Here is a 27,110-nt window from a genome sequence, read left to right as displayed (position 1 = left end):
TCAAGATTTTTCTTCATAAGCCACACCACGTTTCTCACAGGAGGCAACATATTACGATTACTGCACATACTGTACTACAGCGAAAATGATAGCAAACCAAGAGAACCTGCACAACATGCAAGACTCACCTTTGCACAGTTCCCTCTTTTGCAAAGTTTCCTCAGGAATACGACACCCGTTATGCCCACAGTGAACAATAATCTCATAACATTACTTATTGTTCCGTAAAACTGCAAGTGCTTTCTCTGTTGCAGTTGTGTTTGTAGCCTAACAAATAGTGTTTTTTGAAAATATCGCTCTTTTATCTTCTGCAGAAACGCTACACGGCTCTAACGGTTAAATTTGCGTACCTCTCCCGGGATACAGATGGACCGCTAGACTAACTCTGGTGCAGGACTTTTTAGGGTTGAATAAACCAGATTTTAATCGCGATCCGTACGCCAATGCTGGTCGAGATGTATTACTACGGTTCATCTCTCGCCTTCCTTATTTCTCTCTTTGGTCTCACTATGACCGCCCCCATTTGGAGTAGCGAGATATATTGCAAGTGGGGCTCTTCAGTTTCCATTAAATCTTTTTGTCTCTCTAGAAGGAAATGAGTTCAATTTAAAATAACCGAGTGAGTTTTTCACTACTGTTGGTGCTGAGCAATGTAAGCTATGAAATCTACCAGTGGTTTGCTGAGATGCGACTCCAAGGAAAAAGACCTTTGTTCAAGAACAATTTCGAAGACGCTCAACTATTTGGGGAATACGGTTTATTAAAATATTTTTGTGCACATAGGACTAGGAGCATTTCTTATACGCTCTAGTAAACGTAACACCACTACCGAGTAGTGTTCTGTGTACTAAACCATCTGTTTTAAGGTCTATGAATGATTTTACTTAAGTTTTTAGTGTTTAACGTCCGTATTATTGGTACTCACTCCTGTGGTGCAGGTGTTCTGTTCCAATAAGCGTAATCTCCCGTGAGTCCCCATCCATCAATATTATGAAGTTCTCGTTTTAGTTGTTCGATGTACCGGTCAGCTTCATCCCACAGATTAACAACACTGGCGTCACCTGAAGAAGAAAATTAAAGCAGTTACACACAATAGAAAGCTGTGGCAAGGCGGGGACGTGATTCGCCAAAGGGAGTGTGCAGCCCTCACCAAACTGGTTTCAGTATCAGCCCGGCGATAATGCTGAAAGTAGCCAAAAGAGGTGCCCCTGCCCCCGAAAAGGCCTATAAAAATACTTTGAATTGAATTTTATTAGTTTCGTGTAATAATTCATTATATTATGTTTTTTGTATTTTATATTATTGTATACGTATTTGCGGCCTAGCAACGGCAGCCTCTGTGGCAACGGCGCAGGCCAAGACAACCCCCAGCACTTTGTATTTGAACAACGCGTACCTATCAGAAGCAACACAATCGACATCAACTTTGTACTGCGGGGGACCCAGGTTCGATGCCGATAAGCGGAAGTAGTTATCTTTTCCAGCGTCTGTTTGCGTGCGTTACGCCGTGACTACGGCGGGTAGATACCGTGACCTGGGAAGGGCTAAGAGGACAAACCGGGCCAGTAAAATGTTCCGCCCGTAAAAAGGGATGCTGCATTCGGCGGTCTTTGGCGTTCCATACGACACTGAAGCTTTCACACCTCCTCAAAGCGCGAGTACGACTTTGAAGTGCCTTAGCCTTAAACTAGTCGTCTAAAAACTTCTAAATGAAGCATGTCGTGATGTGTGTTCATGCTTCTGGTATTACGGATGGGGTTATTATGGTGAAAACCATAAGTGCCCCAGATCTCAAAAACCCGAAAACATTTTTGTAGCTAATTGTCTGGTGAAGGAAATAAACCCGAGCCTACACAGTGCTGGACGAGCACCGTACGAACGCTGCTGTCTATGTTTTCTGTTACCGTTATTTCATACGTCACTTATTATTACCAGATTACAAACTATCCGCCATATTTCGGCTGGGGAAAACAAGTAAAACATACCAAAAGTTGCAGCCGCAACAAACTCGAGCACGTTGGCAGCCTAACACAAAATTGGCCGCGTATCTGCTCCTTCCGTTGCAAATGTCGTCGAAAGACGATAGTCTTCGTGGACATTTGCCAAGGAAATGTCCCCCTTTGCTTTCCCGCTCACCTCTCATGGTGTTCCTGTACCGTCGCGCTCATCCAAACGTAAACACACTAAAGGTTTGCGCAAGGCTATTTCAATTTACCGCGTTCAACTGCTACAGGCCGGGTTCCTCGATGCCAGCGCTGCTGGCATCGAGGAACCCGAGGAAAGGACTGTTTGTTTTTTAATCATTCATACAAACCCGATGAAGAAGAAGAAATTGGTGTGGGCAGGGCATGTAACGCGAAAGCAAAAAAAAGTTGGTAATTAAGGGTAAAAGAGTGGATCCCTACAGAAGGGAAGCGTGGCAGAGGGCGGCCGAAAGTTAGATGGGGTGATGAGACCAAGACATTTGCGCCGATAAATTGTTCGCCCTAACACCGGAACGGGATAATTAAAGATCAATGGGACAAGCCTTTGCCCTTAAGTGGGTGTAGACAGGCTCATGATGATGGTGATGAAAGACCCGATGTGAGAGCGCGGCCATAGCCGAAAAAAATGAAGAATACTACAGAGCGTTGACTGCCAGGACTTGTGTATCACCTTGTCGCAAACTACCGGCCACGCCTTCAATTTCAATTAACGCGGCCAACATGACGGCTTCCTCCGCAGCGGAGGGCCAATTTTTGTACATATAGCGGGGCAGCGGCAGTAAGGTTCGTTCGCGGCTGTTTCGATTTCTCGAGAAGCGACGTTGGTATACCGCGTGGAATTGGTTGGGATGAGCGGGGGGCGCCCGCGCGATTCCCGGAAGGCGACGTCACAATCGGGACAGCATCCCTGCACTCGCAGGTGCGACGTGGTGTCACGAGCAAAGGGAAAAAAAGAACCAATGGGGACGGCGAAGGAGCAAATGTGCAACACAATCCGGCAACCGGGCGAAGTCTTCTTAAGTGTGTGAAAACGGGAGCTTGGGGCTGTCGATTGGAGATTTATCAACGTGCAAGTCACTGGGGAGGTTCCAGGGTTGAGGTGGCTTTAGCGGAAATCCGTCGGTAGGCTTGCGGCGGGATGACCAGCATCTCGTCTACGAGGTCGAGTTCGCCTGGTCGTCCCAGGTCACAAGGCCGAACAGAGTCCGCACCCAACGCCCCGAAAAGCGTAAGCGACTGCTCCAGGGTGACGCAACTTTAGCGGAAGTTCGTCGGTAGGGCCGCAGCGGAACGACCAGTGGCGCGTCTTTGGGATCGAGTCGCCTCGTCGTCGCGAGTCCCGAGGCCGCGCAGACTCCGCACCCGGAGCCACGGAAAACGTATGCGGCTGCCCGGCGAAGCCGACTCCGTTGACTTTCCCTCGTTTACCTCGTGGTTATACATAGCCACACCTGGGGATAAGATGTATGCCCCCTCCTAGACTGTTTATTAAGTCGCTTGCAGCTTTCGTACTTGCTTTGTTTTTTGTTGTTGCCTACGGGTAAGATGTAAGCATCCCCAGAGAGTGTGTCTCTGTATTCCCCCATTGTGTTCTTGTTTTGTTTTTTCGTCGTTGTTGCTTGTCTAGTTAACGCTGTGCGTTAGCCGCCCTGCGTGCACGTGCGCCCATTGTACGGCCTCCCAGCTTAGTCTCTGCGCGCGTTTAAAGCCGATGTCTGGGTAAATGGTTTTTTTCTTTTGTCTTTTTTTATCAAGCATTGTCTGTCCCCGTGTAATCTCGGGTTATTCATGCAGTCAAACCATTTACTTTAAAAGGTTCTCGTGCACCTCTGTGAACCCTCAATAACTCCGGCAGCTTCGGTACACGAGCACACGCACGGGTCGGCAACCCTGTAAATATAACTAACTATTGTCGCGCCTGACTGTTTGCGCCAGCCAGCAAAGGGGGTGTGTGACACACCTGCGTAGTGCCCGAAAATGTTAAGAAACCGAGGCGTATCAAAACAATGAATTGGAAAACCAGGAATCTTTTTTGGGGTACTTAACGGCATGAAAGCTTAGGCTAGACTGGGAAAAATTATCCCAGCTTTACGGACCTAACGTTGCGAACACTGACGTTAACAGAGGAGCTGCCTGTCAATTACGCTTAAGGCTAAGCTTCATAAAACTTATCAAAGCCGGCAGAGCCACTTCCGTCCGCGCCAAGCCAATGTTGCCTTCTTCCACTGCCGGCGCCATCCACTGGAACTTTGGTTTTTTACTTTTTAATATATAACGCGACGAGGATGGTGCGCAGCGAGCGCTGTTTGTAACTTAATGTTAAAAAACAGTGAAGGACTATTTTTATTTGCTGTCGGAAAAATCAAGCACTCGTGTATTTTTATTGCGAGTACAATGCATATTTCATTTACTTATTTATGTCCTGCCTCAAATATGCCTAGCGTTTTTTTTTGCGCAACAGTGTTGAGAAGCATGAACATGTTTTGAAGTGATGTCCCTATATAAACGTCTTGATCAAGGTTTTTTTTTTTTATTGCTGCACTCACCCCGCCACAGAGGCGAAGGCGTTGCGCTGCTGAGCACGAGGTCGCTGGTTCATTTCCCGGCCGCGGCGGCCGTTTTTCTGATGGAGGCGAAAAGCAAAAACGCCCGTGTGTACGAGATTTCGGCGCACGTTAAAGATTCCCAGGTGGTTTAAATTAATCCGTAGCCCTCCACTGCTGTGCGCCTCATCGCCTGCGTTGAGTCGGCGTGTTAAACCCTGCAATCGATCAATCAACTTGCTGCACTCGAGCTTGGCACGTGATGTCCCCTCGCTTGGTGTTGCCCTCCCCTGATAACTGTGTCCGCGTTACCACACCTCATCCCATGAAAGCCTTAACCAACACTACCTTCACTGTTTAAAAACTAGCCAGCTTGTGCATTCAACATAAAATTGACAACTACAGGCGAACTCATTTCCGTCAAGGCAATGCACCGGCTATCATTGATTGATTGTGGGGTTTAACGCGCCGACGCAACGCAGGCGATGAGGCGCGCCGTAGTGGAGGGCTCCGGATTAATTTTGACCACCTGGGGATCTTTAACGTGCGCCGAAATCTCGTACACACGGGCGTTTTTGCTTTTCGCCTCCATCAGAAAAGCGGCCGCCGCGGCCGGGAATCGAACCCGCGACCTCGTGCTCAGCAGCGCAACGCCTTAGCGACTGAGCCACCGCGGCGGGTGCACCGGCTATCAGGTAACTTTGCCAGAATGATTGCGCTCGCCAATATATTGCATAGTTTTAGCATTGCTGCTAGCGTATACGGTACGCTAGTGGTGCATGAACTGCGACCTGACGGCGCCCGCGCACGCAGGCACAGCGATCATGAGCGCACCTCAGCGGAACAAGTGCACGGGAATGGCAAGGCGGGCCACCGCTCATTTTAATGAATGCGCCCATGCCCAGTCTGGTCCCGATACCCGCTGACACTAGCGTAGCATACGGTAGCCCCGTGCTAAAACTCTCTATTAACACCGGGCTTCCTAAGGGGCTTGAAATGTGCTTTGATGCTCGTCACACCAGGTGACGGTACTCCGCTAGGACGACAGATGGCGCCCCCGCCTCGACTGCCGTTCAGTGTGCGCTCTCGACTCGTGCACCGGACCCCACCAACCCAGTTGCGCAGACAAATGAGATGGTGCCACAGCCTCCACGGCAGTATATCGCGGGATGGTGGCTTGTGTGCCGGGCCATGCGGCGCACGTCCGTCCCTGTATATGCAGCGCTACGCTACCACACCGCAGTGGTTGAGCTTCGAATAGGTACATACCGCGACGAGCGGCGTTGCGAGTGACCCTGCCTCAGCGGGAGGTTGCCGGCAGCGTGCCGAAGTTGCCAGATAATATTGCCCTAGTTAAACAAAACATCTCCCTACACGATCTTTAGGGACCGTATTCATTCGGCAGTACACGCCCCCCAACGACCCGTCATTTTCGGACCCTTATACTGGGCCCAGGATAGTTCCCGAGACGAGGTGACGGCCTTCCAGTGTATGGTCTCGGTTTTTGCGCTGGGCCACACGCTGCACTACCACCTTACAAATATACAGCGATGAACCACCATACCCATGTTAGTTAGCTTTGTGTAAATGCAGGCCCGCACTAAACTAAGCGGAGCACGGAGGGGTGGCCGACTTCCCCCGCGGTGCCGCGTAAAAACACAGACGAGAAGCAACGAGCGATGTATGAGACTGCGTGCGCCCTGCCCTTGCATTTTGCACTTTGTAACCTCACCGCCTGTTAAATATAGCCAGGTTTGCAAGAATTATACTTCTAGTACGCGCACGCGCCAAATGGAACATTCCTTTAAAAATTTCAGTCCATACCGTTAAATGAACTGAAACCGTATGACGTAACTGCGCCGTTAAATCCGTACGATCTAACTGCGCACCGCAGGTATCCGAACCAATCAAGCCTACCCGCACAGATGCTAACTATTGCTTTAATTCAATATTTTATATCGAAACATTACTCCTCACAGCTTCTTACCACCCCAGCCGTAAGTTTCAGTTTAAAACACACAGTGATTCCCTGGCTGTTTCTCTCATTTGTAAAAAGAGCAATCCTCTGCGGCGACTTTAACGCCTGCACTGGGAGCACTTCGAAACGCTAGTTTGCAGAATGACTCATTTTCACATTTTGCCCAGAAGCTTGTACAGTGATATACGCTACCGCGCAGTTCGCAATTCCATGACTGGGCAATTGACTTCAACTTAACGCGAGGGTTCGAGCTAGTTGGTACTCCATAGTGCAAATTTAAAGCGCAACAAATTAGGCAAAAGACCAATGACTCAAGGACAAGCGCTTGTTCTTGTGTCAATCGTCTTTTGTCTAAATTTGTTGCGATTTAAATTTGCACTATGAATTAAATTCAATGCTGGCCACATTTTTTCGGACAACGAGCCTTTTTATTTGTCAAGGCTATGATTCTCGGATCTATGCGCTTTGTGTATAGGGATGTTTCTACTATGCAATGGTAAAAGGCATTTCTGACCAATATATTCTTCCTCTCACATGTGCCCCGACGAAATATCAATTGTTCCTTCATAGTTACCACACAGACTTATCCGAATGTTGGATTTATGTTGCAGTCTAGTACAATAGCTGAAGTCAGCAACTTGAGTTGAACAACCGATTCTTTTCTTTCATTGAGCCAGAGTGCTCTGTATCACTTTTATAGGTTACCCTTAAGGGCCTTTGGGTCAGAAATTAAGCACAGCTTCCCCTTTATGCTTTTTTGTGAATCGATTGTACTGCTTTTGGTAGTGTTAACATATGGAACCCTTTTAGCTTTGGCCTTCTCAGTCCTTGCCTTCTGCGGGTGTGGTTACCCTTCTACTGTTTTTAACTGTAGTATAGATCTGTGTGCCAGAAACAAGACTCACTTTTGAGTCCTGAAAAAATAAATAAACGCGATTGGAGAATAATACTATATACTCATACTAATAATAATAATATTAATTGGAGAATAATAATATGAAGTAGTAAGAGGAATGTGGAAAGGAGTATTGGTTCCGGGTCTCACGTTTGCGAATGCTGTACTCTGCGTAAATCAGACGTTCTATCAGGCCTTGAAGTAAACCAGAGAACGGTAGGACGTTTGGCCTTAGGCGCGCATGGAAAAACAACTAACGAAGCAGTTCAGGGAGATATGGGCTGGGCGTCGTTTGAAGTTAGAGAAGCTCAGAGTAAAATATGCTTTGAGATGAGGTTGAGGGCAATGGATCAACGAAGGTGGGCAGCTAAGGTTTTTAGGTACCTATACTTGAAAAGCGCGGACACGCAGTGGTTAAGAAGGACTAGAAGGCTAACGATGAAATACGGAAAGAACAGTGGAGATTCCAAAACAGCCAAGGTAACCAAAAAAGAGGCAAGGCAGATTGAAACGATTAAATGGAGAGAAAAAATAGAAGGTAAAACGTCGTTAGAAATGTACAGGGCTTAGAAATTGAACATCAGAAAGGAAAATTTCTACGATAATTCCCAGGGCATTGCTTTCCTTTTTGAGGCTAGAGCAGGTTGCCTGTGAACTAAGAGTTTTGAGGGGAAGTATTCACAAAATTATGGGGTATGTGTGATCTGCGGAAAAGAAACAGAAACTTTGCAGCACATAGTGTTAGAATGTGAGAGTATCCATCCAAATCTACATGAAGGGAATATTGGTCTTTCAGAAGCCCTAGGATTTAAGGGTATCACAGAGGAAGTTAACTTTGAGGCTGTCGAGGGGACGAAAAGAAGATTAGAATGCTGGTGGGCGAAAAGCAGAGAGGGGAATATTGCCTGGGACAGTTACCACCTGTAACAGGGAAGAAAGTATTACGGGTCTAACAAGCTTTAGTGCCTGCCCGAAGCAGCGCTAGTATTAAACCAAGAGTGTAAAACATGATTATATTAGTACTTTTTGGTAAGATGACATGTCATCCCCCCGCTTCAAAGGGGAGATCAATAGCAATCATCATCATTATCATCATCACCAACTACATCACCATTATTATTTCTGTATCGTCCATACTAGTTGCGTAATTTTGCTAGACTGCGAAAAAGAATATCCCAAACAAATTGATGAAGGCACTTGCGTCACTTGACCGCCTTGAGCGCAAACTTTTGGAGACACCTATTTCGTCGTCTGACGGTGTAAACTACGTAAGCAAGCACAATTGCACCCGCTGCAACATCCGCAAAAGGTTCCTGAAGAGCGCTGGTGCACCCGTTCTTCTTTTTGCCATCATGTCCAGGGGTTATGGTGTACACACTATTTTAAAACGTTTTTGGTTTGCAATTCATAATCTCGTCAATATTTAGTAAATATTAGTCCCTAAACCCTCCTCATTCCTCTCCAATCACCCAAGTGAGTGTGCGCTAAGACTTAAAAGACCAGCAACACGTTTTGTTCTACACTGGCAGCGTGCCAATATAACGCAGAAGTATTGCATTGGGACACTACTGCGGAGACAAGGTTTTGAAATCCCGCCGAATCACAGGTGGGTTCTTATCTACTTTTCACAGCGGTGGTCATTTTCTTTGTAGCCCAACACCTACTTCACTAACAGCGGCAACAACCTCTCTTTTCTTGCTGAATCGGGCACCTAAGGCTTTCGGCATAAAAGACGTGATGCCCCGTAAGCTTTCAATGGATTTTTGGTGAGCAAGTGCTCGTGTTATAGTAGAGGTAAATCCTTCGAGGCGGCGCTCAGAGGGTGAGTCGTACAGAAAGAAACAGCATTTACCCCATTAAAAAAGGTACAAACGCCATGCGGCAGGCTTGGACATTCCTCCCCAGCTAACACAGCAAGAGTGAGTGCGCGAAAATTTCGTAGACAGATCTTTGACTCCTCGCGAATGTGCCGCCATATGCAAGCTTCTGCGACTGCTTCCTAGCTACCAATACTCCGGTGTTGCTAATTCAATACATTCGTTTACTTATTTCTGATTCGTGGCCACTATGGCTCGAAACTCCCTGTGGTCCATGTTTTTTTATTAGGGGTGTGCGAATATTAGAAAATTTCGAATATTACTCGAATAATAAACATGCTATATTCGTATTCGCTTTGAAAAGTATCTGTTCGAGAGATTTCGAATATTCGAACCGGTTCGAATAATCGGCGATTATCGCATATTTGGGTTGTTTTGTTCAAGGGGGGACGTGGCTTTCGACTTCTGAAAAATGACCAAAACATCGCTTTTTAAAAGCAACGTCTTCGGGTTCTAAGTTTTCTATCCCGTGAGTTTGCAATGTTATGGCGCCAAAAACTGTCGCAAAGTGGCACAAAAACTTTTGTCAGCCGGGGTGACAAAATCTCAGCGCAAAACTGCGAACAAAACGGCAATTTTCGGAGCGCTCTATCTCCGCAACGGTTCCAACGGGAGCGGCCATTTTGGTGCCATTGGATCGGCCGAGCGATCCTCTTTCCGGTCCTGGCCAACTATTTTATCGTCGTGCACTAACAAACGCACTATCGACAGAAAAACAAAGACGCACAAACGAAGCCAGCAATAGATGCTGAAGCGCGGTTGGCCCTCCAGTCGGCGGGCGTTAAAACCGCCTTCCAGATTGGGCGTCGCTGCGGCAATGCAAGATGGCGGCCGATTTAACTGCGTAGTGGGCGTTTCTCAGTCGTTTGCGTTGCTTCACTGGGCTAAGCTTTTGTTCAGTCACTTTATCTACTTTGGTATTCAAAAGGGACATTATCGCGATGGGAATGCCTGAGATCAAAAGCCAGATTACGGGAAGTTGCGTGGCTCGAAAGGTGGAGGTCATCGAACGCTTCGTGCTGCGCGTGACTTTACCCTGGCGGGTGAAACACGTGGTGCGCGCTCTTGATAGCGGTTCGCGAAGTGAAGTTTTCGTCGGATTTGCGATGTTTACACACTTCCTTATTGGAGTTATTGGTATGTTTGGCAGTAGGCTCGCTAGCTTTGGGAAAGAAGCGACAGACGCGTCAAAAGCTGCGACGCGCACGGCGTAGCCACTGCGCATTGAAATATCAGCTGACTGCGCCACCGGGTACGATTGAGCGCCAGTATAGTTGTAATTAATGCCTGTGACGTTAGATTTAATATTAAGAGCGACCTGATGGGCCATGTCAGGAATACACAAATCATGACGTGTTGCGGTGTACTATCGCCACGATGCGGGAGAGCCAAATCGCTTTTTCTCAACGTTTCCTGTGAACTTCAAAAAATCATGCAAGCAGGTCTGAGTTGGGAATAAAGACGTGTTGACGGCGCTAAAAATGTACCTTACTGTCATTCAATTTAACCAATTGAATTTTTCGGGAAATTAATTCCAATGCATACATCTATAGTTTGTGCATATTGGCTGCGCTACGAGGAATATTGGATGCCCTGAAATTCAGGAGTACTAAAACATTTATTGAAAACATTTATTGAAACATGTATTGAAACATGAAAAAAAATATGTATTGAAGTTAGAGTTAGGCCAACCTTCGAATGCCAACCTTCGCAGGCCAATTTTCCAAGTAGCTCATTTATATCCTTGCGTTATATAAACCTTTGGCAATGAACACCTGCACGTGAGCTGCTGCTCCAAAGAAGGTTATAAAGCATAAAAGAAGTCAAAACTCAGTTTTACGTGTTATAAAGGATACAACCCTAGCGACGTTTGAATGATATCTGTGTTGCAAATTCGGAAGTAGTTTTTCCAAAACTGTTTTTCTTGCCACCTACGGCTCTTGTTACAGTAATTTTTTATTCCTTTCTTCGCGTTACATACCTTGATGAACAGTTCAGGTCGTGAGACTCTATTATTTTCAGGTTTACGTTTTTTGAATTTTGTATGAAAATAGCTGTTCAGTGTCTATACGCCCGTTAATCGTTCACCTCTAAAAAACTGAAAACAAAAAAAAAAGTGTGTTCTAATAAAGAAAGTCTAAGACTCTTACGTGCTCCGGCTTTCATTTGGGAATGCAAAGCACTTCGAACAAGTTTTCTATTAGGCTTTATAGGCCACTCAAGCTTGCCACAAGGTGACGAGAAGGGAAATTTTATATATAAAGTTTGTGAAATAATAATATGAAATTTTTACTTTGTTATCACACAACCATTCCCAGCTGCTTTGCTTAGTTTTATCAAAATCCACAAAGAAATAAAACAGCTGTTTTCAAAAGCCACGGCCCCCATTAATTATTCGATATTCTATTCGACATTCAAAGCTAGATATTCGTATTCGATTCGTATTCGAAAAATTTGATCTTCGCACACCCCTATTTTTATATACTTGGCCGCATTACTCAAAGAATCGCCTATAATGACTTCGCGTTATTAAAATCACGTCTGTAGTGTTATCCAGCAATAAATGCACTGGCTTTGCAGAATATAAGTACCAAAACATTAGCAACCACAAAAATCCGCTTACCTGGTCTTAGACCAACCTAAAGAAAAAAAAACATGGTTATTATATAAATTAAGCACATTTACGGTGACATTTTTTAATCATCTGGGTGTTTTCACCAGTTTTAAAGTTATGATACAATAGAGATAAACACCACGGAAAACATACCTCAGCAGCACCTATAATCTTTATAAGGCCCAGCACTAGAATTATCTAAAGGCAGGGAAGTGCGCACGACGCCAAGTTAAAAACCCCGGATATAAATCAGGGTATTTGCTAGGGATAAATAACTTTTTGAGATAAAATGCTTGGGATGGTTTCCTGTTATAATTTCAAATGTTTAACTGTCTTGTTCCACTCGTGCTTGGCACCAGCTAATAAAAGAGGGAGAGAGAGCGAGAGAGAGGAAGCAGAATGGGAAATGAAGGGCTCGTTAAACGAAGACAGCAATAAGGATACACAGCCAACAACGGCAAGGAAGGCAAAGGGGACAGTTTCGCAGGTAATTTATTAATATTGAAAGAGACATAGTTTGTTAAAGGTTTTAAAATGGAAAGAGGAGAAAAGCATGCCCGCACGCTAGAATTCAAACCCACGACATCCAGAAAACAGCTCAGGGTGCGATAGCCACTACACTACCGGTGGGTCTGCGCACCCTCCACTGTTTTGGGTATATTTGTCAAGGTCAATTTATCCTGCGCTTTGGGTGGTATCCAGCGCCACGTCGCCTGCTAGGGATGAAGGGGGCCTTGTTTTGGACCCTTGTGCCGTGACTCTAGTGTCCACGACATCTCGGGAGCGGTCGACTGGCGTTGAGACTTTTTAAGCTACTAAGGCACCAGAACACCCACATTCGAGAACGTTCTGCATAATGGGATTCAGAAAGAGGAATAAGAGGCTAGGGCAGGCAGTCAAAAAAGCCAAGCAAGGCAAATGGGAAAATGTCGTAGGTCATCTATTCCTTTCGAAACGGAAATATTTTTGAAAGGTTGGAAAGTTCGAAAAAAAGTGTAAAGAACATGTCCGCCCGGTAATATCCCACCCCAGGATTTCCAGAATACGGTCAGGTGCGATAACTTCATGCGCTATCGGAGGTGCTGGGGCAAGAAAAAATTACCTTAACATGAATACACAAGAAAGTTGACTCGAGCACAGCCCCGCCGGTTGCGTACTATGTATGTATGTATGTATGTATGTATGTATGTATGTATGTATGTATGTATGTATGTATGTATGTATGTATGTATGTATGTATGTATGTATGTATATAGGTATGTAGTATGTATGTATGTATCTATGTATGTATGTATGTATGTATGTATGTATGTATGTATGCATGCATGCATATACAAATATATATATTTGTGTGTGCGTGTGTGTGAGCTTAAGGTAATTTAAGGCAGACACACGAAAAAACGTTAAAAATTCACTTTACTGACGTTTCTGTAACAGTTGCAGATGCGGGTAATATACGTGCATCCGTCCGTCTACAGTTTTCTTTCTCTTTCTGACCTGCTTATCCGCGGGCGCGCTTGACAGTAGCAATAAAAAAACTTTTTTCCTGCTGCTCTTTGTATATAACTGTACGTTCACTTCCACGAGAAACCTAGTGTCTGACTGCCTTTGTCACCGCTTTCCTTACCTTCCACCACCACAAGCCGAGTATATACTCTTTCATGTTTCAATCACGTGACTCCTAAGATGTTAGAATGGATGCGTATGGTCACATGTGCGTTACATGCGTGTATTTACATGTCTTCTTTTGACTACTCTAGTGCCCCCTATTGCCGCCGGATGCTGAAACTAGCAAGTAACTTTTCTGAGATGATTGTTCTTTTTTCTACACTTCCTCCCCTCTCATGTTTGAACCACGTGAATTTGATTTTCTTCCCCTCTTCATTTTTCTAAATTCTCGCTGCCCTTCAAGCGTGAGGCGATTGTATGAAGATGCTCCATTTCTTTGGTCTACCCTCTCCCTTGCTACATTTGGTGTGAATATCACTGAACTAGGTTATCGTGTACTCTGAAGAAAGGAAGTATTCGGAATGAAACGGCAGGAAACTTTATTTTTTAAGTATTTTTCTCGCGTGTCTCTGTCTTTTCTTACCTTATGTTTTGGTGGTCTCTGAGTTTCTGTTTGTTTCCGTGTATATATATATATATATATATATATATATAAGAGAAGAAAAACTTCGAACAAGGTAAAAGCACGATTGTGGCCTACGTTTCAGCAAAGAGAACTTGCTTTCCTGAGGAAAGCCCTGAGAACTTGCCCTGAGGAAACCAAGTTCTCTTTGCTGAAACGTAGGCCACAATCGTGCTTTTACCTTGTTCGAAGTTTTTCTTCTCTTGTGTTCTCTACCATCTTCAAAGTTCTAATGAGGTGTGATTGCATTTTTTTTGTTTTTGCAGGAATAAATAGTTGAAAATTCAAGTCGAGAAAAAATGCGCCGTTTTTTCCGGAAGCGGGAATCGAACCCACAACCTCCACATAACGCGTGCGGTGTTCTACCATTGAGCTAGTTCTGCGGCGACTCCCTTCTCGACTATACGGCGGGGTTTTGTATTTACGACTGCTCAGAGCCCGGTCATACCTCAATCATACCTCATTCGGCACTATAAAACACTGTTAAAACGCCAAACAGCACTGGCAATAAGGACTGCAACTTTGATATGTGTCCTTACGGAATCCCTCGTCCCGTACGTCTCTGTTCTGCAAAATGCATTACGAGGGTTCTGGCTTCAGCAGTCTGAAATGCCTTTTGCTATCCCTGACTTCCGACCACGTCTTACGTGCGGCCGCTGGGAAAAAGACGTTCTACGTCTTCCCGCTGTGGTCGAGGGGCGGCGCTAGTTGACCGGGCTCTGAGCAGTCGTAAATACAAAACCCCGCCGTATAGTCGAGAAGGGAGTCGCCGCGGAACTAGCTCAATGGTAGAGCACCGTACGCGTTATGCGGAGGTTGTGGGTTCGATTCCCGCTTCTGGAAAAACGGCGCATTTTTTCTCGACTTGAATTTGCAATTATTTATTCCTGCAAAAACAAAAAAAAATGCAATCATACCTCATTCGGCACTATAAAACACTGTTAAAACGCCAAACAGCACCTGCAATAAGGACTGCAACTTTGATATGTGTCCTTACGGAATCCCTCGTCCCGTACGTCTCTGTTCTACAATATATATATATATATATATATATATATATATATATATATATATATATATATATATATATATATATAGTACTAGGAGACGACAACGAAGATCTGTGAGGCGCGGAGCATGTGCGGATTTTCTATAATGGCAGCCATGAACATAGCGTAAATAGATCGCTCCTCGCCATCATTTTTCGTCTCATATCTGTCCGGCCGCCGCGTAACAATTTTGTTGGAGGTGTCATCCTCGTCCCGGCCCCCATGCAACGGTCTCATCCTGAGTCTTCGATGGCGTCAGCCCGCCCCACCTGCGGTAAGCCATGGACGTGTCCACTCCCCAACCCTGTGTCCCCTGCCCATGACCCGCCGAGAGCAGGTGCCCTGACCAGCCGCCACCTGACGTCAAGCCAACGCCGTTCTCCACCCAGATCATCGACATGTCTCAGAGGACCTTTAGACGCGTCTTCGTGACCTCAGTGGGACCTGCTTTTTCGGGCCAGTGCCAACCCTGACAACCACGACCATCCGTGGCGGCTAGGACTTGGATGTGTATGCTCATTTCCTCTTTAGTCCGCGCCACGATTTTCTGCCTACTGCTGCCTCGAATATTACTCTGGCTTGCAACCAGGGGGCCATGTCACGATACGCAATGACGCGTAGCTGTGTAATCAGAGCCTCCGATACCGACGAAGCCCTGGAAGGCGCGCAGCCTGCGCGGACTTACCGATGATATATCCACACACACTTCTATTACTTACAAAAAATAAAACATGTAAACGTACATATATGTGTATTCACCAGCTTAGGCTCCTTGCGTTTTGCAATCATGACGTGTCCGCGGAGAATATATAAACTCTACAAGTAGATATGTTCGTTGTGCGAAATGAGCTCTTACCGTTATTATAAGCAAGCACAATACTGCTTGATATTTCATGTCCGGCTCTCAGCTGTAGAGTACTGTAAAAAAAAACGCCCTTATAAGAACACAATGTCGGAATTATTCATAACATGTTGTAAATCGTATGTGAAATTTCTGCAGTACTATCACGCCATTGAATGAACCCGCAACGAAAAAGACAATGACGGAGAGATGTACGTATAGAACGGAGCGTGTGCTGTATGGCGAAAAGTGCCGGTGTCCCCTGGGATACGAAGAATCCTATGTGGTCCTAATTTGGAGCTTTCATTTTGCCATCCAATATTGCCGATGTGCATATTCAGCATTAGACTAAAAATTGTATTTTTGTTCCACTGAAGCCACAATAACCATTCCGTATAACACATTTATACCTACAAATCGCCTTTCTGTTTAGAGGTAACACAATGCACTAAGTTGCCTTTCTGAGAGACTTTCCATCGGAAAACACATTGCAATCGAACTCGGTGTAGTGCGATATTGATAGTACATGATTAGGAAAATCCTTCGCACAGACGCAGTCACTTGGTTTCGATGTCTTATCTGATCTCGGGATCGCCCAGCGCCAAGGTTCAAGTTGTGCAGGCTTGGACGGAGGTCTAAAAAGTGACACATGATTCGGACAAATCTGGTAGCCCTATCTGCAGCTGTGTAGAAAGCACGTTTTACCCATAACTGCGTCTAGTCAATTTGCGGGCCCCGAACGACACAACACGTCACAGCAACCAAGCACACAGGCCACGACAAGCGCGCACTGCGTAGGCCCGCCCAACCGCGTGAGCTTGGACAACTATCATTGCGGCTGGCCCGAACCGAAGAAAATAAGGCGGCGCGTGGTGCCACAACAACATGGAAGCTGAAACCTTGTCTCTTCCTCGTAATTAACTCTGGCCGCAGAAAACACCGAAAAACAGCTTGAACGACACAAAAAACAAGCTACCGCGTATCCACTGTAGCTACGGTCGCCACTCCGCAAGCGATGGCTGGCCCCTCACTCGTAGCGCCCCTGCGGCGCTGCGGTCGGCGCATGTACTAGAGTGCGAACACGATCTGGTCGCGTCCCCCGTCGCGGCATCCGGCCGATGTCAACACCTTTATATTCTTACACCGTGCTCCATGTTTAAAGGTATTTACAGATGCGCGTTACCATACTGATATTAGCGATATCTCACTCTTAATGATTTGTGTAGTTTATATTCCTTAGTCGTAAATTCACTCGTGATCTGGCTGGATACCCGTCCTCTGCTAATGTGATTTGTCCCCCCTTAAATGGGCAATGCATACAAAACACAAGCTCGGTTCATTCCAAAGATTGCTCGTTAGAATCACATTGACACATTTTTAAAACTCACACATCCCTTAAATATGCTATATATTTAGCAAAAAAGAACATGCCCCTGCGACCCACTGGCTCACTTCCCGCCATAGATCCCATGATGTTATATGCCCAGCTGTGCACTGAGGCCGGCAAAAACAAACGCAAATGAAGTAGTGCCTATAAGCCTGCTCGAAGAGCTATTTGAGCCTAAATGTAATGCTTATTCATTTAATACAAGTAAGAACAGTGGAGTAAACAATGGAAGTTACAAAATGCACCAAACATAAAACTACCGATGGGCACTGCTGTTGGTAGCGGGCGAACTATGCTTGTTTTAGCTGCACACCAGGCCGCCGCTTTGGAGTTGCCTTACGCGACACTGGACGATTGGCGTAAGTGGACTTATCTTACATGACCCTGTTTGTCGAGCCTACGCCATGTTTAACGAAACGATTACTTTCTACTGTAGCAAAACAGGCGAGGTGCAAATGCGGCCATAAACAAAGTAATGGAGTACAATGGTCCGCCGCTCAAAATGTAGCGCCATCTGGGAAGACCAACAGCAGCCAAGGCTGCAGCGCCCAATGACGCACTGGAAGTTCATATATTATCCACCCTTGTGACTTTATGGCAGAAGTAAAGAAACCACACCATTTGGCAGAGAATCAATACTTTAACCCAATAGAATAATTTCTCCGCAAATACAGTATCGCTTGTTGTCGGACAAGCGCTGGGGGCCCCAAAAAACATAATTTTTTTCCGAATAAAAGGAACCTATATTTTGCATGCATGCCGTTTTAGGCCTACGCACAGAAAAACGTTAACAGTCATGAAGCCAATTTGGTATTGCGGACGGCTGCGTGCCCCTCCGACCAGCCGGGAGAACCTGATAGCTCCGTTCAGCGCGTTTATTCTAGGGCTGCTGCGGGCGTATAGGGTTGCGCGCAGGTTTGCTCCGGCCGAGCGCTCTGTGGCCCGCTTCACCGTCACTTAGGCGTGGCCGTAATGACCATGCTGTTCTCAATTTCGGTTTCTAAAGGTTGAGTTTGCGGCTTGTTCGTAATCCATGAGCTTCACAGCGCATAAACAGACAAGAAAAAGCAAGAAGAGTAACTACAGACAAGCCCTGACTTCCAACTAGTTCTAATGAAAAGGAAATACTCACTCAAATATGTATTATCTCCTTTAACTCGGCAGAAGGCACAAAATATTAATTCACTAGTTGAAATAAAGCCCGACACGAACAATGTCTGGGCCCTCGCATCAGCTATTTGTCACTTTTGTGCTATTTTTCATACAGACATACACTTTAGAAATCCAACATATTACCCACATTGACAACTGAAAATATTATTGTGCAGTCGACTACAGCTTCTGAATATTTGGATAAAATCAAAACAATAACATAAGCATAACGGGTGAAGCAGTAATACAACCTGTAGCGTAATGCTTAAAATTTAAAATACAGTTGTAGAGACGCTTGTTGCATTCTTAACGGGATAAACCCATTTTACAGCTCCCTGTCATTGCTGCCGTAGTTCTGAAGAACATGCTCAAGGAGCTGGTCTGTACAAAAACATTCAATTTTCCCCGATTGTAAATTGGCATGCTTAAAATGTATCTGCCCTTTACATTTTTGCGCGAATTCGCATTCATTTCTATTATTTGTGAAGTTCTCATTCTGTTATCAGGTGTAATTTATACATGTTCTAGGCCAATATGTTTATTGCAACTCTGGCCACTTATTGCCTAACGTTGTTCGTGCGCATGTGAGACGTTTCTTGGTTTAAGAATAACACTCTAGCCGCATTATTATATATATTTTAGGCTCCTACGCAAGATCTCTGAACCATTAAATTAGCTATAAATTGATTTAACAAGCGGTGTGATTAGCTCTACAAAATCCGGTTATATCGTGTAATCCTTTCAATAGGTTCATGCATGTCAAAACGTCAGACATGCCTTGAACTCCCGTGTAAAAATACACATATAACCTGGCTGCGGAACCAAATAATATTGTGGACGCAGGTTTGATTTCCGTGCGCGCCGGCCGCTTTATTATTGGAAGCGAAAAGCGAGAACCGCAGTGTGTCCCAGATTTCGGCGCATGTTCTAGATCACCAGGTGGTCAAAATTCATCCGGAGCCCTACACTTTCCCGCTCCTCACCACGTGAGAAGAGTGGGCGCGTTAAATGCCACAGTCAATCAATGAACTAAATATTCGAAAGGAACATTTATTCCTTTTTGCAAAGCATTGTTTAATACCTTAGTCCAGGTATGTGCTGCTCGGTAGGCATGCAACAAGTGAATGGGAATTACACAATACAAAAACCCTTCACATTATGAGCACAGATTTTTGTCTGAGACTTTCCTAATATTTGCACTCTAAGTAATTGATGTTTTAATCGGTTGACAGATTGGTTCACTCATTGATTGATCAGCTGATTTATTTATGGGTGAATGCCCCAGGATTCCTCAGTGACTGCGCCGTGTGTGTGAAACGCAGGCTGCAATAGTATATATCATTACCGATAATCAAATTTTAAATTCTCCAATGCGGGTGCGTGTTTTCCTGTAGATATGTACCATCTTTTGATAATATTAGCTGATACTGCACGGTAATCCTAAAGCTTGGACCTATGTATAGCTCTGAGATGTTACAGGGCCAATGGATAAATGCATGCTCAAGCAGAATAACTGCCGTCTAATTTTTACAGTGAAGGTTTTTATGGCCGCTGTTTCATATATTTTCCGTGTTCGTCGTCATATCTTCATCGGTAAAGCGAACTTTATCGCTAATGTTAACCAAAAAACTGATTTAACTTGTGTTCTATCCTTACGCTCCCAAAAGAAATATTGGAGAATTGGTCTCCAGGCCAATCCTATCATTCCTTCACATTTTATTTACTTGTTTTTATGGGCTCGTTCACAGTAAATGTATGAACACTAGAGAATTTTCGCCTGCTTCAATGCATAGGCATCGACAGGGGTGGTGTGGCTACAGAAAACAGCAGTACCCCTTACAAATATCTCAAAACAAAGTATCTGACAAGTGAGCCCTAAGGGGACGCCACCGTTGGGCTGAATTTAATTTACGTGCAAATATAATTCATACAGAAATATTATTACACCAAAAGCAATATTGGCTGTCATCAAATTATCATCTAGGGGAGGGAAGGGACAACCATGTGTTTGCTTAGAAGAAGACTATACTCTGCACCATTACCAAATAACAAAATGAAGTGTGTCTATGCTCCATAATGACGTGTGTAGTCTGCATTTTATAAACACCTTCCATGGTGCTCCACCTTAACAGAGTGTCATTGACCCTAATCAACGCCGCCTGTATAAAAATTGCCTAACGCGTGAGCAAAAAATGGCCAAACAGCCACTCTCCTGTTGCTCTCTCCTACCCTTCCCCGCTCCGTAGCCTTCCAGCGTGCTTTCGTGTCCGCCAGCCAGCGCCGCTTCTCGGAAACTATGCAAAATAGTGGAAAGTTTGTTTAGCGTTCCCGAGGCGGCGCTCCTACGCCTTCTTGTTTTTCACCATGCCGGTCTGTCTTGGTCTGTCACTGCACTGATAAAACTTCCTTTGTCACAAAGCAAAATCCCTTGCGCTGCCGCAGGCTGATGCCGGCTTTGCGCGCTTATCTACTCGGATCACAGGCCCTCAGATGTTCTGAGTGGGGCATCCCACCTCTATCCCCTCCGCATTTACGTATTGTTTTGACCCCGCTGTTCGCACTCCGGATCGGTACGCACTTCTAAAATTGAGGACTGTACTGTAGAAGCGCCCGGACAGCGTGGCGGGATCCCAGCTTCTTATCCTTTTGTTTCCTATAATTTTCTTAAGTTTACAAGCACGTGATATTATTGGAAAGTAATCGTAGAAGTGAGCACCTGAACAAAAAACGTGCACGCAATTTTTTCGTCTCTAAATACTCCACAAAGAAAAATATCAGTAAAATAATGGCTGCCCCACCCGAAAATATCATTTTTCTGTTAGCTATACGTCTACCCGACAATCAGTATGTTCTTACACTATTTATGTCCGCCTCCGTCTTTATCTTTGGAAAAAATGCAGCAAGTATGACGCGAGCGACACGTTGAACGAGATCCCCCAGTGCGCCACAGAACTAGCGCCCCGTCGCGGCTAAGATGTAAGCGAAACGGCCCTTGAAGCCCAACAGGCAAGCTGACAGACTCACGTCGTAGAAGTGGGTGCAGCGTTCGCGACTCGCGAGCAGTGACGTAAGGCGAGATGTCCGCCGCCACGCGCCACATAGCGGATCAGTGCCTGAACTAAGCGTCCCTACCCTTCCCATTGAAAAGCGCGCGACGCGTCAGGCAATGTTAATACAGGCGGCGTTGCCCTAATTTTTCAGAATGGGTACAGATGATGGCTTAATAACCCAATGCGGCATTATGTGTAATGCCCTCTGTTTAGGCGCAAAACTAGGACTTTCCGTTTCACCTTTACGACGTGCCAAGCAACATCATATCTATTGTACGCTGACGGTACTACTTTGACGAGACCTCAAAGTTTGATGTTACTACTGCGTCTGCTTTCTATGGGCGTTCCTGCAATTGAGTTGTGAACCTGTAATGTATGGGAGGCTTCACAGGGCAAAGCAGGTATCTCGATAGGAGAAATTGGCAGGGTAGGCTGACACTGCTTGATGAAGAAAAAATTCGTTTTGCCCAGCATAACAAACATGGGTGTTTTGCAGGGTATTCCTGTACAAGCTCGTTGTTTCAAAAACATGTTCCAATGAACTCGCTGCGTCCTTGCGCTCCCTCAATCGGCGGTGTACAGGCGTGTGACTAGCCCCTCTCGCTAAGGCGGGGTTCAAGATCTAACCAGGGAACGCCTTGGGCTATGAAGCACTTGCTACGGTTCGGTTCCCTAGGCGATGATAAACGCGTTGTGGCTGTTTCATGGACTAGGCAGATTATTTTTTTCGGATTGCAACAGTTGAAAGCCCAGTACAAAACCAAATCTATCACTGCTGGCTCGTTTCCTGCTGTCGTCTTGACTACTACCGAACAGCCTTAATACTGTTTTACTGTTGTATAAATTCAACACTTCCAAAAAGACCAAGTACGTAGTCGAAAACATCAAATTTCGTTGGAAGTTTTTTGCAGTTTTGAGCTCACACAACTGCAGAAATCGCCACAAAACGTTTGTGACGTTCACCTCACAGCTACGTAGCAAGTATTAAAACTGTCATTTTTCTTTAAAAAATATGGAACCTTTAGCGTTGTTTGGACGCCTGAATAGACGTGCTCATGAGCGGTTGTGGGCATTATTACACCAGGGTGGCCATTCCTGATCTGGTGAAAGAGTGCGGTGGCGGCAATGGTGGCCAGGATTAGGCCGCATCCAAAGCCTCCTGCTGCAATTTCATTATAAGCCGGATTTTTTTTAAAACTGGTCAGAACAGTGAGGCACCGGCATTCTTACCACGGTCCTACGGCACCTGAGGCGGAGGCTCTAACTTTACATGATCTATCTATTTGATCTTGCACCGCTGAAACCGTGAGGAAGATATAATGAGAAGGATAATAATTGGGTGGACTGCATTCCTCAGGCATTCTCAGATAATAAATGGCAGCCTATCATTGTACCTGAAGAAGAATGTATATGGCAGCTGCATCTTACCGGTGCTCATCTACGCGGCAGAAACTAGGAGGCTCACTAACAGGGTTAAACGTAAATTAAGGAGCACTCAGCAAGTGATGGAAAGGAAGATGATAGGTGTAACATTAAGGGACCAGAAGAGAGCAGAGCGGCTCAGGGAACAAACACGTTAAGGACACATTTGTAGAATTTAAGAAGAAATTGGCGTCGGCAGAGCATGTAATGTGAAGTCTAAATAACCGTTTGTAATTAAGGCTAACCGAGTGTATCCCTAGAAAAGGCAAGCGTGGCAGTAGGCGGCGGAAAGTTCGATGGAAACATGAGATCAAGAAGTTCGGGGGGAAAAAAATTGGTCGCAGTTAGCACAGTAAAGGCGTAATTCTAGATCTATGGGAAAGGCCTTGGCCCTGCAGTTGGCGTAGATTGGCTGATGAGGATGACACAGACTTAAAGCGCGGTTTTTTTAACAGGACGTAATGTATTGTAGTCATGCGCGACTTCATCGCGAATATCGATTTTAAAGTGTGTACCTAATGTACACGTCCCAAGCAATATATCCTTTAGCTTAATCATATATAGGCCAATACTGTCCGAAATATTGCATACATTTTTTGTTCTCGCTGAACTGAAAACGATGTCAGCTCATCTCAAAGGTACCGCATCTTAAGGAACACTAAGGAATAAGATGCTTTCGAAACATGTGCGTGAATGCAGGCGCAGAGGTTGTAATTATACTCGGCAAGATAAATAATATCTCTAGGGTACTAAAAAATGCGCAATGAAGTAAAAACCAGTGAAGGGCCAAGAGGGTAAAAGTACAGGAAAAATAGCTATATATATACCAGGTCAAAATCTGAAGGTGACACGCAACAGTCATCAGGTCGACACAGGTTAAGACAAGAATACATTTGTGGTTGCCGTCAACACATTGCCTCCGCATCACATCTTAGCTCAGCAGTCTGGTGAAGATTACGATGGTTCGCTTAGGCTCTCTTTGAGTTGATTATTTGTACGCAAGTAGTGCACGTCATACACTTGCAGTCCTTCCACGGGCATCATGGGTTTGGTGGTAGTTGAGGGTTTAGGTGCGCGTATACCCAGCCCCGTGTTTCTTGTGTGGCATTTTTGGGTTACCTCACCTTTTCTTATGCAAATTTATGTAGGAGTATAATTTTAAGTGTTACTAAGAAAGGCGCTACAGACATTCCATGAATCAATGTGAGAAATGAGTGATGATGGGACTCTGTGGATGATCCAAATTGCAGCCAAACAAATTTTTGTGAACTGGCCGTAAGCTTGTGGATGTCGTAGTCATCATTACTAACTAATCCCTTGGGCTAAATGCGGTAAGTCTCATTTGGTAAGTTGAAATTTTAGATCATTACATTTTTAGTATCAGTGTCGACACAATAAGAACGCCGAAATATTACAAAAAGAAAGGGACAAGGCTTTTGCACAAAACTTTACACACTTCAAATGAAGTCTACTAGTTCGACTGGAGTTTCTTGTAACTATCCACTGTTTTCACTAAAACAATTAGTGCCAGAAAGCACCAATTTTGTACAGCTGCCTGTCAAGCGTTTGCAACTAAGCAGCACCAGATACGAGTCATGCGAGCAATGCTGCCACTCGGTGGGAGTATAAGCATCAATTTTAAAACTTCAAAAACTGCCACACTGATGTTAAAAGATCTTAAAGGGACCCTGCAACACTTTCGGTAGCGCTCTCACTCTTTTATTCGTTTCTGGAACCACTGCAAAAGCTATAGTTATCGCTAACACGGAGCGACACTCCGTGACTTGCTCCTCGCACCAGATACGCCTTCCATTTCTGCGTTGTTTTTGCGGCTTTTTAAAAGTTGCTATCGAAAAGCGTTCATTGCTACAACTGAACAAAAACAGACCAACAGCTTCTGCATGGCCTGAATGACGTATTTCGAGCCGTCGAACAACGTGAAGACCGGGAAAGAGACAAATTTTTTTTTGAGCGAGTTTCCAAGTTATGTGATAGGCATAGAGCAGTAATTTGTTTTCCTGGGGTACGTTGCGAGCCTCTAAGCTAAGTTATGGTTGTGTTAGGTGACTACGTTGTGCAAGCATTTGAGATTTCAAAAAAAGTTCAAAAAAGTGTTGCAAGGTCCTTCGAAAAGCGATGCGCAGACATCAAGGCAAAAAAGATGTGTGTTATTCATCAGTGTGACAAGTGTGTCAGACAGTTTACTGGATGCTAATCATGTCGACGCAAAGACGACGGCATTACCACCTCCAAACTTGGTGTGGTGTGGATTGTTTGAGGTGGCGGCAAGTATCGCTTTAATACAGCTCTTTTTAAACAAGCTTCTTTCTTTCCGACGTATTCTCTAAGCATGCGAAATATCGTTGTACCTACGCTTAAAGCTCGCCGCAAATATGCTTGCTTTGCTGCAAATATCGTTGAACGTAATAGCATTCTGCCACTACTGGGACGTAACACGCTCTCGTTTCTTCTAAAACCTTTCCGTTTTTTTTCTATCTTTCTCGCTTCTTCCATGTCGATCCCAATGAAGACTTATTCAATTCAATGCAGGTTGTTTTGGGTTGTACTGCTCACCAGCCATATACTATGTTAGCCAGGGTCTTGCTCCTTGTCTTTTCATCTTCCTCTGCGCATAAAAACGTGAACCTACTAATTATACTCTGCTTTTCGCTCTATCTTTTGCGGCACCGTGCCATAAAGCATAGTTTTTCCTTCGTGTTTCCTCAAAATATTGTTTCAAACTACTTAAGAGGCTGTCTTAGCGTTCAAGAATGTGGGATATAAGATCCATGCAAGCAGTTATAGCTGTCCGAGTGCTTTTAGCTATTTAAAGTGTAGACGAGCATTCTTTCTCCTCGCTCGCGCAGCTGAAGCAAGTTACAAATTGTAAACAGACCAACGTTCCTGCCTTTAGACCGCACAAAAAAGACTACCGTTGTCAAATTTTGTTCTAGCGGGCTCTGAACGTGCTTATGCATAGCACACGCTTAGCACGGTGACTGAAATAAAGTTCAAGATTTTAAGGGAATTTCCATCTGAGGTACACAATGGAGATATCTACGGTAATTTTTAAACTACACGAATAGCTGCCTCTCGTGGACAGTAATGTATAAATAACTGTGTAAACGTTTATACTGGGCCAATATACAGGGTGATAAAAGTAAAGTTGATAGGTGTTTTAAAACTTAGGCGCTTAGATGTACGTGAAGACCCCCTTTACAGGGGGGTTAAGCGCCCAGGGGGACACAGAATGAGGTGGTAACTGTTGATGTCGGCGGCCAATTTAACTAAAATTAATGAGTCTCTTTTTAATAGCTGCAGTAAGCAGGCATGTTTGCATTGAAAAATGAACCGCAAGCGTGTTTCTACGCAGTTTCATACGACATAGTTCTTCTAGCGCAACGCTACTCCCAGACATCGAACAGCGAAGTTTAATTGCCGTTCCAATGATTGCGCATACAAGACAGTGACCACCGGCCGTGAGATCCTCCCTTTAGTAACGTGCGTGTTGTGTTCGTAGTTTATTTTAAAAACGGGGTGGAAGAATAGGCAAAAGTGATAATGGGCGGCCTTTCAGCCTTGGCTGGTGTTATCGCAATCTGGAGTGCTCGGAACCACTATCGAAACACAGAACAAAGGGCAGGAGATTTGAGTCTGTCTTTACTGTCTCTCCGAGTTCCGTATCTGTTCGGAGTTCGATATCTCAGAGTACTAATTTGCTAGAACATTTCTGCCAAATTAAACCACCCATCAACACGATTGCGTCAAACGTTTTAATACAAACAGTCATGCTTACTGTAGCCACTAAAAAGTAAATTATACAATTTGATTATTAGGCCACGGACGTCAACAATTACCACATAATTGTGCGCCCCTCCTCCGGCCACGTAACGTAAATGCACAAGTAAACTACAAGTAAATTTAGGCGCCTAATTGTAAAAAAGCCTGTCCCCCTAATTTTGATTTTCCTGCATATGTGTTTAGAAACACTCAGGTATCCTTACTGTCTGTATTTTGTTTATCATCGAGTCCGCAAACTGCACCATATGAACATGCCAAATGGCTATATGAATCGTGTGCAGAAATATTTTAAGATATGAATGCCTACCTTGCGGTCACTGCGTCCTTTGCGGTGTTTTTGTTTAGAGGCATATCTGATCGACGTTTTATATACTAAGCTCTGGCT

General features: G+C 44.8%; 1 protein-coding gene across 1 annotated transcript in view; it reads right to left on the bottom strand.

Moving 5' to 3' along the window:
• The window catches only part of LOC144166620 (uncharacterized), a 104,556-nt gene extending 77,446 nt beyond the window's left edge, over nt 1-27,110 (bottom strand). The window contains exons 1-3 of the mRNA XM_077696164.1: nt 27,033-27,110; nt 15,929-15,990; nt 926-1,061 (exon numbers count right to left, since the gene is read on the bottom strand). Coding sequence (XP_077552290.1) covers nt 926-1,061; nt 15,929-15,990; nt 27,033-27,076 — 242 coding nt within the window. The 5' untranslated portion in view covers nt 27,077-27,110. The remainder of the gene's footprint in view (nt 1-925; nt 1,062-15,928; nt 15,991-27,032) is intronic.

Source organism: Haemaphysalis longicornis, unplaced genomic scaffold (genome assembly GCF_048455015.1).
Source record: "Haemaphysalis longicornis isolate Haplotype H1 unplaced genomic scaffold, Haemaphysalis longicornis Haplotype H1 scaffold_18, whole genome shotgun sequence".
NCBI lineage: Eukaryota > Metazoa > Arthropoda > Arachnida > Ixodida > Ixodidae > Haemaphysalis > Haemaphysalis longicornis.
Note: the sequence above shows the minus strand (reverse complement) of the source record. Positions and strands in the feature narration are given on the sequence as shown.